The sequence below is a fragment of the Hetaerina americana genome, unplaced genomic scaffold (genome assembly GCF_022747635.1).
Source record: "Hetaerina americana unplaced genomic scaffold, ioHetAmer1.1.p SCAF_2, whole genome shotgun sequence".
Classification (NCBI taxonomy): domain Eukaryota; kingdom Metazoa; phylum Arthropoda; class Insecta; order Odonata; family Calopterygidae; genus Hetaerina; species Hetaerina americana.
This window is the reverse complement of record NW_027286763.1, coordinates 112,269,796-112,284,785: the sequence shown is the minus strand read 5'-3', so window position 1 is coordinate 112,284,785 and position 14,990 is coordinate 112,269,796. Positions and strand designations below refer to the sequence as shown.

The window sequence follows — 14,990 nt, the reverse complement described above, 5'->3', positions numbered from 1 at the left end:
GTAATAAGGGGTTTCTTCTTATTCATTCAACAAATTTCGTTGAGATGTTGTGGAAGTTTGTCATTATGAGAAAATCATATTTGCTCTTCAAGTTTGATGGATCATTTGATCCACAAGTTTATTGGTAATGTACTATGCATTTTTCTTCACAGAACCATCATCTAGACGTGTCCTATATGCTAGCAAATCAGGCTTTTCTTAATTTACTGGAGGAAATTCTGTCAAGCAGAACTAAACATCGTCTGCAACCAGAAATATCTTACAAAAAGAGACGTTCAAGGTGTGATATGGTGGAATATTAATTAAAAATGATTAATTAAAAATAGCAATTTTCCCCAAAAATAAAGTTTAATGTGACCTGATGATGATGTAGTAACATTGAAACCGGTCGCATTAAACTTTATTTTTGCGGAAAATTGCTATTTTTAATTAATCAGAAATATCTTAACCTGGGCCTTACACACAAGTATGTTCTTTCCAATCTATGTCTACCTCACTCCTTTCCTCTTCCCTTCTTTAAACACGTATAAATATGATGTGTTCACTACTTGACATGTCTAGTACCTGATGATGGTTCTGTAAACCAAAACATGTGGTATGTTACCAATGAACTTGTGGAAAAATGTAAATTTGCTTTCCTAATAAGGTTCTTTATTCCTCACGCTGGCTAGGCCCTCGCCCTCCCAAAATATCACACAGCTCAAACTACAGTCCAAAGCTCTACCACCCACTGGACTGCCACATCACTCCTACAAGTATGAATGAGTATTTGAGTATTTAAAAATTCAATCGGACATTTGATTTGTAAATCAAAAATTTAATGCAGTCCTTTGCTTGCCAAATAGATGCCTTATGATAATTGAAATTCTCATTTGGCATTTGAAATGTTTCCTGGGTAATGCTTCATCATGTGAAATGGATATAAGTCTACGCCCCCCTGAGACTTTCCCTTCACTCCCAAAATTTCTAGAAACAAAGACTTAATGAGGGCAAAATACTTACTGTACAGGTATTCCGAGCATCCGTCAAAGCCTTCCTCGTCCTCTTCACACTTCTCAGCCGCCGTCTCACGGTCTGACAGTGTTGTAGCAAATATACACGCACCAGCTTCAACCAGGAATCGCACCATGGCAACATTATTGCAGGAAGCAGCACAATGGAGGGGTGTCCTGGAGATTGATTTCAAAAGTGCTATGAATATTTATGCATGAATTAAATGAAGCAATGGAGTTAACTTGGAATAAAAATCCTTTTTGAAAACATTCGTCATATGAGTAATTAAAAATCTGTTCAATTACATTGGTACCCCATAAGATACATTAAAGGTTATGCGATTTCCAAGAAAGAAAAAGGCCAAGCTTAACATTAAAATAGGAGGGCAAAAATTAGAGCAGGTAGAACAGTTTACGTATCTCGGTAGTGTTTTGGACCAACATGGTCAAAGTAGTAGGGACGTAAGGAGAAGAATTGCGTTAGGCAAAGAGGCTTTCACAAGGAGGAGGGAGTTGATGACGGGGACTCTGAGTAAGGATGTTAAGAAAAGACTCGTAAAAACTTTGATATGGAGCATAGCTATGTACGGTGCGGAAACGTGGTCATTGAAGCAGGAGGATAGACGTAGATTGGAGGCTTTTGAAATGTGAGTGTGGAGAAGAATGGAGAAGGTGAAATGGACAGAGAAGAAAACAAATGAGGAAGTACTTGGTATGGTAGGCGAAGAGAGGGGTTTGCTGGGAGCAATCCTGTGGAGGCAGGTAAAGTGGATGAAGGGGGTATTGACCGGCAGTGGGATGTTGAAGACTGTGATAGAGGGGAGAATGTTACGCAAAAGAGGAAAGGGAAGGAACAGGATAGGGATGTTGGACGGGATGAAGGGAGGAAGAAAGTACTCAGAGATGAAGAAGGACCTGATATAGAGTAGGATGATGGATTTTGTGTTTTGTTGGGAGTAATAAAATATTTGTTTGGTAGTTTTGTCCATCCAAAAACCTACCTTAACCGGTAGATTACCTTAAAAAAAAAGATACATTATTTGGTAGCATTGCTCTACACCTGTCTTCATCAATGCAATGAAATTAACCTGATTCTAGAGAGAAGCTAAAAATATCCTGCAAGCGATCAAATCGCAACAAACTAAGAGGAATCATACCATTGCAAGGGATTTTCAGCGAACAAATAATTTTGCTTGGCTTGGATTATGGTCTAAGTTTCTAAGTGAATTTTTCACTGGGGAACCGCACCAATATTCTGATGAATGATTACGATTTTAGAAAAATCCAGCTTCTTATATGGTACTTGGGTACTGTATTTCCCAGCTCATAAGACACCCTGTGATTTTTCAGGTTGGAATTTATGAAAAATACTTTGATCTGACAGAAAAGGATCAAAGTATTATAATTTTAACACTTTTCATGAAGAAAATAGAATTGTTTCTTTGTTTTTTTAGAGAAGTTTTGCAGAGCACCACAAGTGGAATGGAACTAAACATGCTACATAGTATTCAAGTACAATTTATTTAGATATTTTCTATTAAGTACTTTCAAAGTATTATCAAAATTATATTGCTTACTGCTGGATCAAAACAGCAATATTATTGAAATTTCTGATTAATAATATTTTCTATGCTTGATGTGGGAAAAAATACTTAATATTTTTTCTGGTCAATTGGCTTGCATTTTATAGGTCAAAGTTCAGTCACATAAGACACATCTGATTTTAGGGCACATTTTGGAGTTGGGTCTTATGGGTCAGGAAATATGGTTTACAATGCAGCTAAGTAATGGAATAATTACGGCGAACATAGCATGCAGATGAAGCATAAAGGGTGGGATAGCTTACCATCCATCGGAGTCCTGTGCATTCACATCACAGCCAAATTCAACAAGAAATCGGACAATGTCCAGATGTCCAGCACAAATTGCATTGTGTAATGCAGTTATACCTTCGTCATTAGCTGCTGATGGATCAGCCACCTGCACAATTATAATGAGAACAATCCATTAGTTGAGTTTTCCAATCTTATTTCACCCTTTCACTGATGTGAGCATACCACTCCAACCTCTCTGTGGTGCGCTATCATACTTTGAAATTTTATAAATATTTTGTTCATCAAAATAATTCAATACAAATTATCCATTAAATAAACAGTGAATCTAAGATTATTTTTATTTTTAATATAACATGTTTTAATTATTTCAAAAGTAATGAAGGTTATGGAGACACGATACCCTCCATTTTCACAACATGTGAGAAGTAAGATTCCAGAAGGTGAACCACAGTGAAAGGGTTACTTTAATTATAATGGCTTCCTTAACAAATGAAATGTTCAGAAATTTATTAATTCCAAATCACCAGTAGGCAGAATAAAAATGTTAACATGAAGGTCCTATCAAATCTAAAATACCTCACAGGATGATCCAAGGTATATTCTAAGGAGACACAGGATTTCATAGGATAAATACTTCTGGTAACCAATTATGATGTAATTAGTAATGAAGAAATTTAATCATTCCTTACAGATTTTCATTTAATTAGTTAATTATAAGCGTTACATAACATTAAACTATATCAATATTATATATTTCACAGCATGAGTGTGTTCTTCACAGAAGAAGTCTTATATTAAACGCGTATATTTTCACTGTTAGCATCTAAACATGCTGTTTATGCATTCCTTGTTGTGGCTTATTCTTCTATTCATTTATTTATTATTTCTTCTCGTTGTTTTGCGATGGTAAAAGATAATTATATCTATATGCATTCATGTGTATGTCATGCAAAAACTAAAAATGAGCAAATACATTTTGAGAAAGTTATAGTAAAATTAATATTTATTTCGGCCATAAAAACAACTCTTGAATAAAAAATATTTTAACCTAGATTTAAATACCTGATATGATTTGGTATCTTTTATGCCCTCTAGTAAATGAATGAATGCCGGGTATTTCTTACTCGTAGATCAACTCTGTTATGTCATACTTCACTTCATATTTATATTTCAGTCTGAGAAATTTATCAACTAAAATTTGCTATAGATGCATGCATATACAGGATTTGCTACTATTCTGGTAGGTTTTGGAAATAAGGTGTAAGTACAGCGCCTATGCGAGTACAGTATGTCACACTCAGTCTATGCAGGTTAAATTCCAAGAAACCATGGGAGATGCTGCAACAGTAACTTTTAAACCGAATTGATTAAAATTTTAAAGCTTAATTGAAATAATTCTGCTTAGTAACTTAGAATTAACTATTAATCATTTACTTTGAGTATGAGTTTATGCTTCGGTGTATACAGGGTTCGTCCGGAAAGTAAGTGTACTGACTCCTGGGCTGGGCACGCCGCTCCAGGCGCGCCCAGCACCGCTCTGACGGGCTGCGATTGGAGGGGGGTATGTTGGCAAGCGACGCTGAAAAAGGCAGTCGGCTCTGAGCTGTGGTGTAGTGAGGAGCTCTGTTAACGCGAACCTCCACGCTTCGACCCACGTCACGGAACGCGATGCCGAAGTTTTTGGAGGAGCGTTATTCCATCAAATTTGCGGTAAAGCTTGGGAAATCGTCTACCGAAACTGTCGGTATGATTAACCAGGCTTACGGGGAGTCAGCCATGTCCAGAAACATGATCTTTCGGTGGCACAAGATGTTCGTGGAGGGCAGAGAAGAGGCCGTGACGACGTGTCTTCGAGAGGTTACCGATGATGCCTTCGCGGGAGCGTTCCAGGAATGGGAACGCCGCTGGAACAAGTGTATCGACTCACAAGGGTCCTATTTTGAGGAATATTAGCTTAAGATATGTAAAAGTGTAATAAATTTTTTTTTCCTGAGCTCAGTACACTTATTTTCCGGACGAACCCAGTACTTAATTTATAAATGCATATGTATCTATGCATATATTTTTTCGATGTGCAAATCTGTGCATAATGTACGTCAGTCTGTCTATATTTACTTAGGTGTATGCATGTATTTATAAATTTTACGGCTAATATAAGATAAATACCATGATGGGTTAAATGGAAGAAGGGACCATTTGGTTTTAATTCCACCCAAATAAAGACCTCTATCTATCTATCTATCTATCTGTTTCCTGATGGGGCCAGTGCGCCTGACCACGGGCAACTCCCTCCATACAGGCCACCCTTGCCTTCAATTGGTGATGCCACCCCCAATCAACACACACTAGATATACATCAAGTGAGTGTGCATACTGTGAGCGTCAAGAGGCAAGGGGGAGAGTGGTGCTGATGAACAAGGCTCACCTGAGCTGCCGTCCTGCGCACCAACTCCAGCTCGCCCTCAAGGGAAGCATCAAGGAGGAGTGCCAATGGGTCGAAACTCACGCGGCGACCACTGCCACCCCCTCCACTGCTGGCCCCTCCCCCCCTCCTCCCACCCACGCTGCCCCCCTTTGTCTTCAAGTTCCCCTTCTTGCCACTTGGTGCCCTTCGCAGCGCCACTCCGCCAGATAGGCTCGGGTCTAAACACACAGGGAGGAATCCTTTTTAATTCACTGCAAATTGTAGATTGCTCTAATAATTATAATGAAACATCTTTACATACTAGAATCTATTTTCAAAAGCATCAAGGTATGTAGAGCCAAGAAATCATGGTAAATAAAATTCACACACAAGATTTGTATAAAAAGTAACAATTTTTTCCTGATGTGTGCGTGAAGTGCTGCATTCAGACCATCAGTTAAGTGTGCGCATGACCGAAGATCGTATTGGTATTGATAAGATTACAGCGCACACCATTAATACTCAAAATTTGGCAATGCAAAAGATCTGCGCTAAACTTGTCCCAAAGTACTTGACGGACGATCAGTCTGCTGCCAATGACCTTCTGAAACGGCATCACAACCATTCCCCAACCCTCTTGCAGTCCCGACTTGGCACCAGCAGACTACTTCCTATTCCCAAAAGTGAAATTTTCCCTCCCTCAAAGGATACCACCAACCAGGAAGCCTTCAAGTTGCCCAAATTGATGCCCAAAGGAAGTACTTGGAAGAATTTTGAAACATTGTAGCAATATCTGAAATAAATCTATTTTTCCTAAACTTTTCCTGATACTTTTTATACAAAATATGTACATTTATATGCACATTAAGAGCATTTATAGATTGAAAAATCACAATGCACAATAGAGCATTTATATGCATTGAATTTTTAAATAACACAACCTACAACCATTGGTACAAACAAGGGGTAAAACTAAACATAAGATTAATTTTACATAAAAAAATAGTTTAAGCTTATGCAAATCAAAGAATACTCGCATACATATAATGAGATTTCATGCATATGATTGAATAATATGAAATACATGGAATTCTTCATATTTTCCTTCTATTCATAAACAACAACATAGCGTTTACACCTAAAATGATACCTCAAAGAGCCAAAATTTTTAAAATTCCATGCAGTCTTAAATTCAGACAATATAGTCTTTCATTGCAAGCCCCAATTCTTTGAGCAGTTCCCCCACAATGCAATGGGATCTTTTGGGGAGTGAGACTCACTGGAGGCCTCTTCATTCGCTTGGCCGCTTGACCCCGAGGGGCCATGGTCTTCGAGTGGGCTTGAGCTACTGTCATTAGGGCGGAGGTGAGAAGAGGAAGAAGACGTTGTCCCTTGCCCACCACTGCTGCTACTGCCATCTGGAGGGAACTTGTGCCCAGCACTCATGTGGTGTTGCCCCGTGTCAGGTTGCTGGTGATGTTGGTGGTGCTGGTGGTGCTGTTGGTGCAAGATCTCCAGCTGGGATGCAACAAAGCCGGCCGCTGCCCCACCGGTAGCCACACCGGAGCTGGCAAGGCCATTGGACATGACCTTACCGCCATCTGGATGCTTCTTTGGAGGCTTCCCGTTGATGGCAATGGCACCGCTGCCCTCAGAGGTCCTCTTGGAACCCTCCTCTGCACTTGGGGAATCCTCGGAGGGTGGCTGGGACGTGGGGGGTGAGGGAGGGGGTGGTGGAGGTGGGGGTGGAGGGGGAGGGGGAGGTGGTGGAGGTGCCGTGGTGGGCGATGCCATCTGCTGGCCCACTGAGTCATCTCGGCTGCCACTCATGACCCTCTCCTGACTCCTTGTCGAAGTCCACACAACGCTTGGACTTAAATCAAGCATTTTGGACCTGAGGATTGGAAAAGCATTAGCCAATCAAAGTGAGGGGTGAATGAATTTCAACATCAAGGTTTGGCACAAAGGATAAGCAATCTACCAGCTGGTACTTCAGTTAATGACTGAGTTTTAGTTTACCACGGAGTTGGCGGTACCCATTGACAGGGCAAGAATCCGTACTAGAACAAGATTCCTAGGTATTTCTCACTGCATACAAGGTAGGTATCAAAAAAGATGCGACTGGTCTTTCTATAAGCAAACTGCTTGATGGATCACAAAGAGTGAGGTTTCCCCTTCTAGTGGCTTCTATGAGAGGTAAAACACTGCCTTGCTCGTGGCCCTATCTTGCCTTGTCTCTGCATAACAGCGATTCTTGTCTGAGCTACCACACTCATGCTAAACTAATTCTTGTGTTGGTGAGAATGAACTTATGCAATAATTCTAGTGGCATTTGGCAATGAATCTATGAGTAAAGTGCAGCAGTGTTTTCATTGGTAAAATCACTTCCAGTCTGGACAATGTTCGACCATTAAGTGGACAACCATTGAGGTCAACAAATGATGCCCACGTCAACAGGGTGAATGATTTAGTGCAGGCAAACGATATGTTAACTGTCAATGAGATTGACAATGAAGTTGACATTAGTGTTGAATTATGTTTTGCCATTTTGACAGAAATTTTGGCATATAGTGCATCTTGTCCAAATATATGCCTCAAGTGTCAACAGATGAGTAGAGGCAAAAACATCTTCAAATCAGCCAGGAACCACTCAATGGTTCAAACGATGACCGAAACTTCTTATCAATAAACCGTCACTGGTGACAAAACCTGGATTTATGGTCATAACATAGACACAAAAGCCTAGTATTCACAGTGAAAACGGCCATCTTGCCCACGACCCAAAGAAACTCAGATTTTGCAAATGAAGATTATTTTCTTCGATGGGGAAGGGATTATATCCATTAGGAATATGCCCCCAAAAGGACAAACAGTGAATGCACAGCACAATATAGAGGTAATGAGAAGGTTAAGATCCACCATATTGTGGAGGAGACCAAAAATGTAGAAAAACAAGTCTATTGGTACTTTCATTATTACAGCACACAGGCACACATATCATTGGCAAAAAAACAGCACACCAGTGGTCCTCCAGCTACCCTAATCTCCAGTTCTAGCTCCAGCGGACTTTTTCCTATGTCCTTAGTTGAAATCAACCTTGAAAGGATGCCGACTTGAAACTATTGATGACATCCAGCAAAAGTGTACAGCAGACTTAATAGCTATACCAAAAGATGCATTCCAGGTGGCATTTGAAAGCCAGAAAAAAGTTGAGAGCATTGCATTTGCAACCAAGGGATGTATATTGATGGCGATGGGCATGATTAAAGGGTAACTAATAAAATCAATTATTTACTCAAACAACCTCATCTTTTTTCGAACAGACCTTGTATGCAGTGTTTAGTGGTGCAAACCTCTGCTCACAAGGAAAATCATTCAACGGCTATTAGGAAAATTACTGACAAATAATTTTGCTTTCTATTCTCATTTGAAGGAATCAAATGATAATATATGGGATGATTGTTACGGAATGGATTAGAGGACTGAGAATCATTAAGAGCCAAAGGCAAAATGTTAACAATCGAGTTACCTCTAGATACACTTGCAATACATAGATAAAATACTTTTAACATATAAATTACTTATTTCCAAGATTAAACATCTCCATAAAGACATCTGCAAAATAGGATACACCCAATTTGCTTCCCACCACTTCTGGATATAATGGTTTCTATGCTGTGGTTGACATTTGAGAAGAAAACTCGTGGCTCTATGCAATATGTAATCACAGAAAAATTAGATGAAACTACAAGGCATGAATGAGGCTTTTTAATTTAATTTGCCCTTGATCTTAGCTTTAAGTAATCATTTCATCATTTTTAGATCATGGCAAGAAATTTACAAATAATAATTATTATTGAAATAAGTATGTTCAGATAGACTGTCAGGCAACACCCAAATAGTTAGCATCACATTCGAACTTGTCTTTCTGAAATAATAACTTAAATATCTCAACGCCACATTATACTGAATTATGTATAGAGACTGATGGACAGACATAATGGGTGTAAGGAAATATTATTTCATATAATAAGTCTAAAAAGAGGCCATAAGAAACTCAATCTATCCATTCCATTAATATGGCTCTCCAGTCATCAGAGCTAAACAAATACCATAAATTGAAATAAAAAATCAGAAAATTAGTTGAGGACATCCGTTTCTTAAAAACCTGTAAATCACATTACATATTCCACAACCTCATAAACAACTTATCCCTTTACAAAGTAAGACGTTCTAAAACCGACTAACCAATAAGGCGTAAGGTCCTCATAACTGAAATTAATTCTCTTTATGCTAAAAGAATTTCCATAGCCTCTGGTCTAATCTTTAAAGTTGACAAAAAATCAAACTAGTTTAAAATTTCAGGTCTAAGAAGAATTTGAAATAAAGATCTCTGCCATTTAAAAAAATCCTTTCAGGCTCAGAGAAATATTATTTAATATAGCCAGTCTAAAAAGAAGCCGTAAGAAGTTTAATTTATCCATTCCACCAATGTATTACAGGAAAAAATCCCATTTTATTTACACCAGACACTCATTCAATAATAAATCAAAACTACGACACTACACATTAGAATCTAAAAAAAATAGTTTTTGTAAGACACAAAAACTATGAAGTTCACTTCTTCTGAACCAAACTAGGCTGCAGTATTATTATCACCCCCTCACTCATAATAACAACAAATTATTCCCAACTCTTTAACACATACGTATACATGGGACAGCAGTGTGACAGCATACTGACTGGCATCACACACAGCTTCCCTCCACTTTGTCCTGCTTACTTTGAAACTGATGCACGGAGTGAGGCACCCAAGGACCCATCCACCGTGTCCCCAAGGTGACCTCCCATGTGCTGACCCCCCATTCCCGCTGCCACCAAGTTTGACGGGCTCTGCCGGGGCGGTGGCGTGGGCTTGGCAGGAAGGGCTGGCTTGGGAGGCAGTGCTGGCTTTGCCGATGGCGGCCGGCTCTTTGCGCCACCACTATCGACATCAGCTGAAGACGAAGGAGGGGCCAAGTGAAGCACTGGCCCTCCAGCCTGAAGGGAATACAAATAAGGACATGAAAGGACAATGCATGATGCAGTAAAACCAATGAGGCCAACTAGAGGCATTATTAGATGAGTAGACGCAATAGTTATTAAGCTTTACAACATGAATACTTGTGTGGATACTTATGGATACACAAACATATAACCCTGCTAGTCACCAAGAGAGGCAAGTGCTGCTCAGATTCCACCCATCAAAAAGTAAAATAGTCGATTAGACCACCTGGTGTTTAAATGTATTATTATGCAACAGAACCTCGCATAATAATCAAAGCATTATGAGGGTAATCCCAAAAGTACCCGACCCAACAATGAAAACACCAAACTTTTGGAAGAAAATGTATTCATTTTTCAACATAATCTCCTTTCAGCTCTATACACTCTTCCCAGCGATATTCAATAAGTTTGATACCCTTTTTTATAATAAGAACTGTCTTGCTCCTCAAAAAAGCCATTAACTGCCGACATCACTTCTTCACAGTTGGAAAATCTTTGACCACCGAGACATTTTTTCAAGTTTGCAAACAGAAAAAAATCCAAGGGTACTAAATCTGGCAAATAGGGTGCATGAGGTAGCAATTCAAACTTTAACTCATGAATAATGGCAATTGCAATGATGGATTTGTGAACTGGTACATTGTCTTGATGAAACAACCCTTTCTTCTTAGCCAAATGCGGCCGCTTTTGCTTGATTTCTTTGTTCAAACCTTGCATTAAGTTTGCATGCTATTGATAGTTTTTCCTTTTTCAAGATAGTCGATGAAAATTATCCCATGTGCATTCCAAAAAACCAACACCATGACCTTGCCTGCAGATGTAACGGTCTTCGCCTCCTATGGGGCCTTTGCCTTCTCCTCCTTTGGAATGGTTCTCTCTTTTGAATCCAATGTTTTTATTGTTCTTTTGTCTTGGGTGTGAAGTAATGGATCCACGTTTCATCCATGGCTATGGAATGGAGCAAAAATTCTGCTTTGTTGCTGTGAAACTTTGCTAAACACTCAATTGAAACATCTTCACGACACTGGTTTTGCTGAGTGTGAGCACCCATCTTGCACACAGCTTTCTCATGTCCAAATTTTCGATTAATATGTGATGAACCACACTTTTTGAATTGCCTATTATGTCTGCTAGCTCACACACACCCAGTCAACGATTATCCAGTATCACTTTGTGAATTTTCTTCACCATTTCTGGAGTAGTCACCTCATTTGGTTGGCCAATGCGATGCTCATCTTGACAGCACCTATGGCCTTGTTTAAACTCTGCCACCCAATATTTCACTGTTGCAAACAAAGGAGTAGACTCACCCAGAGTAGAATCCAGTTCAGCTTTTATATTGGTTGGGCTGAGGCCTTTCAAATAAAAATATTGTATCACATAACAATGACCAATTTCCTCCATTCTCACAAGTTCACTGTAAACGTCCACCATTGATGGCTGCCAAACAAATGCTAAACAACATAGCATCTTCAAACTTGAAACATGTGCTTTAAAAATATCACTCTATTAGAGAGTATGCAATCTATTAATTGCCTTGCCAACGCCGGGTTTCTCTGCACCCTTCCTCCTTTCCCATCAATCCCTAATGGTGCAAATGACCACAGCTATCAGTTGCTCCCACAAAAACTACAACTACTATGAGTACCAGCTTCCCCCTGTACACCATAGCATTGTCAGCAATATGACAAGACTTCAATGTATTCTTCATACTGATGTCACCAATTCATAAAATAAATAATATAAGACAGTTAAGTCTTCCTTAGGGAACACCAAATGCGACTTCAACTGTATTGGAGATAACACCAAATAAAACGGTCTCTGATTTACCATAAAAAGTATAGGAATGAAAAACTTACTCAAAATATATTATTGTTATTTTTTATTGTTATTTATTATCTCACCTGATTGTTGGAGTTGTTTGAGCATCCTCCGACGGGCTGACCCCTCATATTGTTCAATCCGTAAGCCCTGAAAATGAAAGTAATTAAAATTTGAAAAATGTAGTTAAAACTTATTACTAATAACAGATCAATTTTTAGTTAACTCTGATTTTAAATGGTTGATAGAATATTTACATTAATCATTAAAATAAATATCATATTGCTATCATTACCTTTTTGATTTTTACAATTAAGATGGAAATCAGTTACAATGGTATATTATCTCAGAACACTGCACATTTACACACATACTCTTACATACCCTTCATGCCATTCCCTTTCATGATAGGCACTGTAGAGAAAAACCTAACATTAGGTTGCACAAGGAGATTTTCTCTCTTTCACTCAATTTCCCCCACACCGCCCTGTCCTTACATAGTCCCCTTTAATCCCCCTAACGCACTCATGCGTTCAATTCAGATTATTTTGTAACCCACCAATTCCTCGCCCTCTCTCTCCTGCATATCTCAACCACAAACAAATGATTTCATGCATGCCACTGACTTGACATTATGCTCTTCCTGCCACCTGAGATTCACTCCCCCATCATAATTTGGGAAAATGTAGCCAATTTTGCTGCCTGAAACACTTTTTCATTTCTCATATAAACCACACATACTATCAAACATGTTCTGCAGCATTCAATCTCTTCATCTTTTATAGCAAAATGCATGACACAAAAAATAACAAATAAAACGTGTCAGTAATCATTTTACAGAGATTTACCATCCTCTTGTATTCGACAACCCTCATCTCAATTAGAGATTCTTAATTTCATGAGTTCGGGAACCATATTTTAAACTATTGCAGCAGGTACATTACGTTTACATTCCTGAATAATGTAACAGCCAAACACAATGCATAATATGGAATATGGGCAAGGAAAAAGTGGATGTTTTATGAAGTTGATTTATGAAATGGAATAAGTTTCCACATGCCACTGGATCATTTCCTGTCTGTGTGGAGATGTGATGTTTGTATTTTTCTTCGTGGTGATTCAGTTATTCAATTATTGAAATATGTGTAATTAGGGTTCACTTATGACCATGAAGCAAATTGCTAAAATGGTAGCCTATATATTTTTTCCTTTTCCTAAATAAAACAATACCAATGACTAAAATGAATGAACATTCATTTATAAATCATATAATAGTCCAAGATTTATTGTACTAGGAAATAATCAATGAATTTAGCTGATATTTGAAGCACTGGATAACAATGAATTCACTTCACATTAGGGATTGTTGCAATAAAATTTTGTTTGATTTAACTGCAATATATGAGAATTTTCCTCGAAATTTTTCTTTCCATAATATGTAAAAATACCAATAGAACGCCTTCTTGGGAGTAACTCTATTTGGAAACCTTAATACAGATGATGTTTCAAAGGTAATATATGGGTCATTCAATTACTTGATAGAAAGTTCAAGAGATAGCACTCCTAGTTTCAGAAAAGGTTTGCTTTTATCAAGCCTAACCTCTCACTAGACTGCTATTTAAGTTTTAGCTATGTCCATCCCTTGGTTATATTTTCATAAGCAACTGAAGCAACAAACTTTTGCTTATTTAAAACAATGTAAAGAAATGAGTTTTATGTGGTGATTAAATAATTCTATTTAAAAGGCTAAACACCAAAGGCAATCAGAGCTGAGTTCGATGAAGTTCACGGCACATCTGTTATGGTGTTTGTGAACGTTTAGAATTGGGTGAATGAGTTTAAATGTTGCAAAAATGATGAACATCATTTGGGACTTCCAGTGAAAGTGACTTTCTCTGAAATGATTGACAAAATCCAGGATGTGGTTTTGAGAGATCGACAAATGAAAGTTTGTAAAATAGTTGAGGTCACAGGCATATTACAAGATACAGTTTTTTCAACTTTGGACAAAAAATCAGGAGTGAAAAAATCTTGGCAAGATGAGTGCTGTTTTTGCTCTCAGTGGAGAGAATAAACTCAACTGTGTTGTTGATTCGAAGGCTAGTGTGGGCAGTTTTCCATCGCAATCTTAGTTAAAGAGATTCTGTGCCAATACATAATTGCAGACAAAAAAGGATGCATACACTACTTTCCTCCTAGTCAAATGACTCTGATGTGCATGCATAAATAAATCAAATGAAATATGAGGCATGGCAAATGAAATCATGGACCATTTATCACCATATTGATGCATTGAGTATCTATATTACTAGTCTCTATCTAGTATCTACTACTAGTATCCATAACTATATTGATGATACTAGTAGAGTTTACTCATACTAGTCAAATAACTGGACATGAAGGAGGCAAAATATCTCACAACGCCTGACCCCCTACTAAACTTTGATGCCCTGACATTCACGGCCCGATGATTTCACAAAGACGTCTAGAAGGAAATTCAAATATGTTGCAATGCAATAATCTCCCATGACAATTGCCAAAAAATGAAATAGTATTTACTTGCGAGCATTGATGGTACGGTCTCTAAGTGGCTGCAATAAAAGTCCTAAGAGTTTTAAACATGATAATGACGATAGGTTTGGTAATTGAGATAAGATGGAACTGTTGAAGAGTGAACCGAATCCAAGAGTGCTTATATTCTAACATGGAGCAATAAGCAAGCCAATCCATAACATTCCATCCAAAAGACATGAGAGACCTGACAAAAGAATTGTTCATGACAAAACCTCAAACAACAACATGAAAAATTCTTGGACATTGAAGGTGAGTAACAAAATGCAAGTATCTGGTGATTTGAGGAAATGATGTAGAGTAAATACCCGGCAGATATGC

The 14,990-nt window shown here is 38.3% G+C and overlaps 1 protein-coding gene across 1 annotated transcript in view; it reads right to left on the bottom strand.

The window, feature by feature from the left end:
* Positions 1-14,990, bottom strand: part of ASPP (Ankyrin-repeat, SH3-domain, and Proline-rich-region containing Protein) — a gene marked incomplete at its 3' end in the record, with an annotated part of 529,394 nt that overhangs the window by 979 nt on the left and 513,425 nt on the right. The window contains exons 7-12 of the mRNA XM_071585642.1: positions 12,182-12,248; positions 10,015-10,271; positions 6,512-7,125; positions 5,253-5,470; positions 2,839-2,972; positions 1,003-1,169 (exon numbers count right to left, since the gene is read on the bottom strand). Of these exons, the coding sequence (XP_071441743.1) occupies positions 1,003-1,169; positions 2,839-2,972; positions 5,253-5,470; positions 6,512-7,125; positions 10,015-10,271; positions 12,182-12,248 (1,457 nt within the window). The remainder of the gene's footprint in view (positions 1-1,002; positions 1,170-2,838; positions 2,973-5,252; positions 5,471-6,511; positions 7,126-10,014; positions 10,272-12,181; positions 12,249-14,990) is intronic.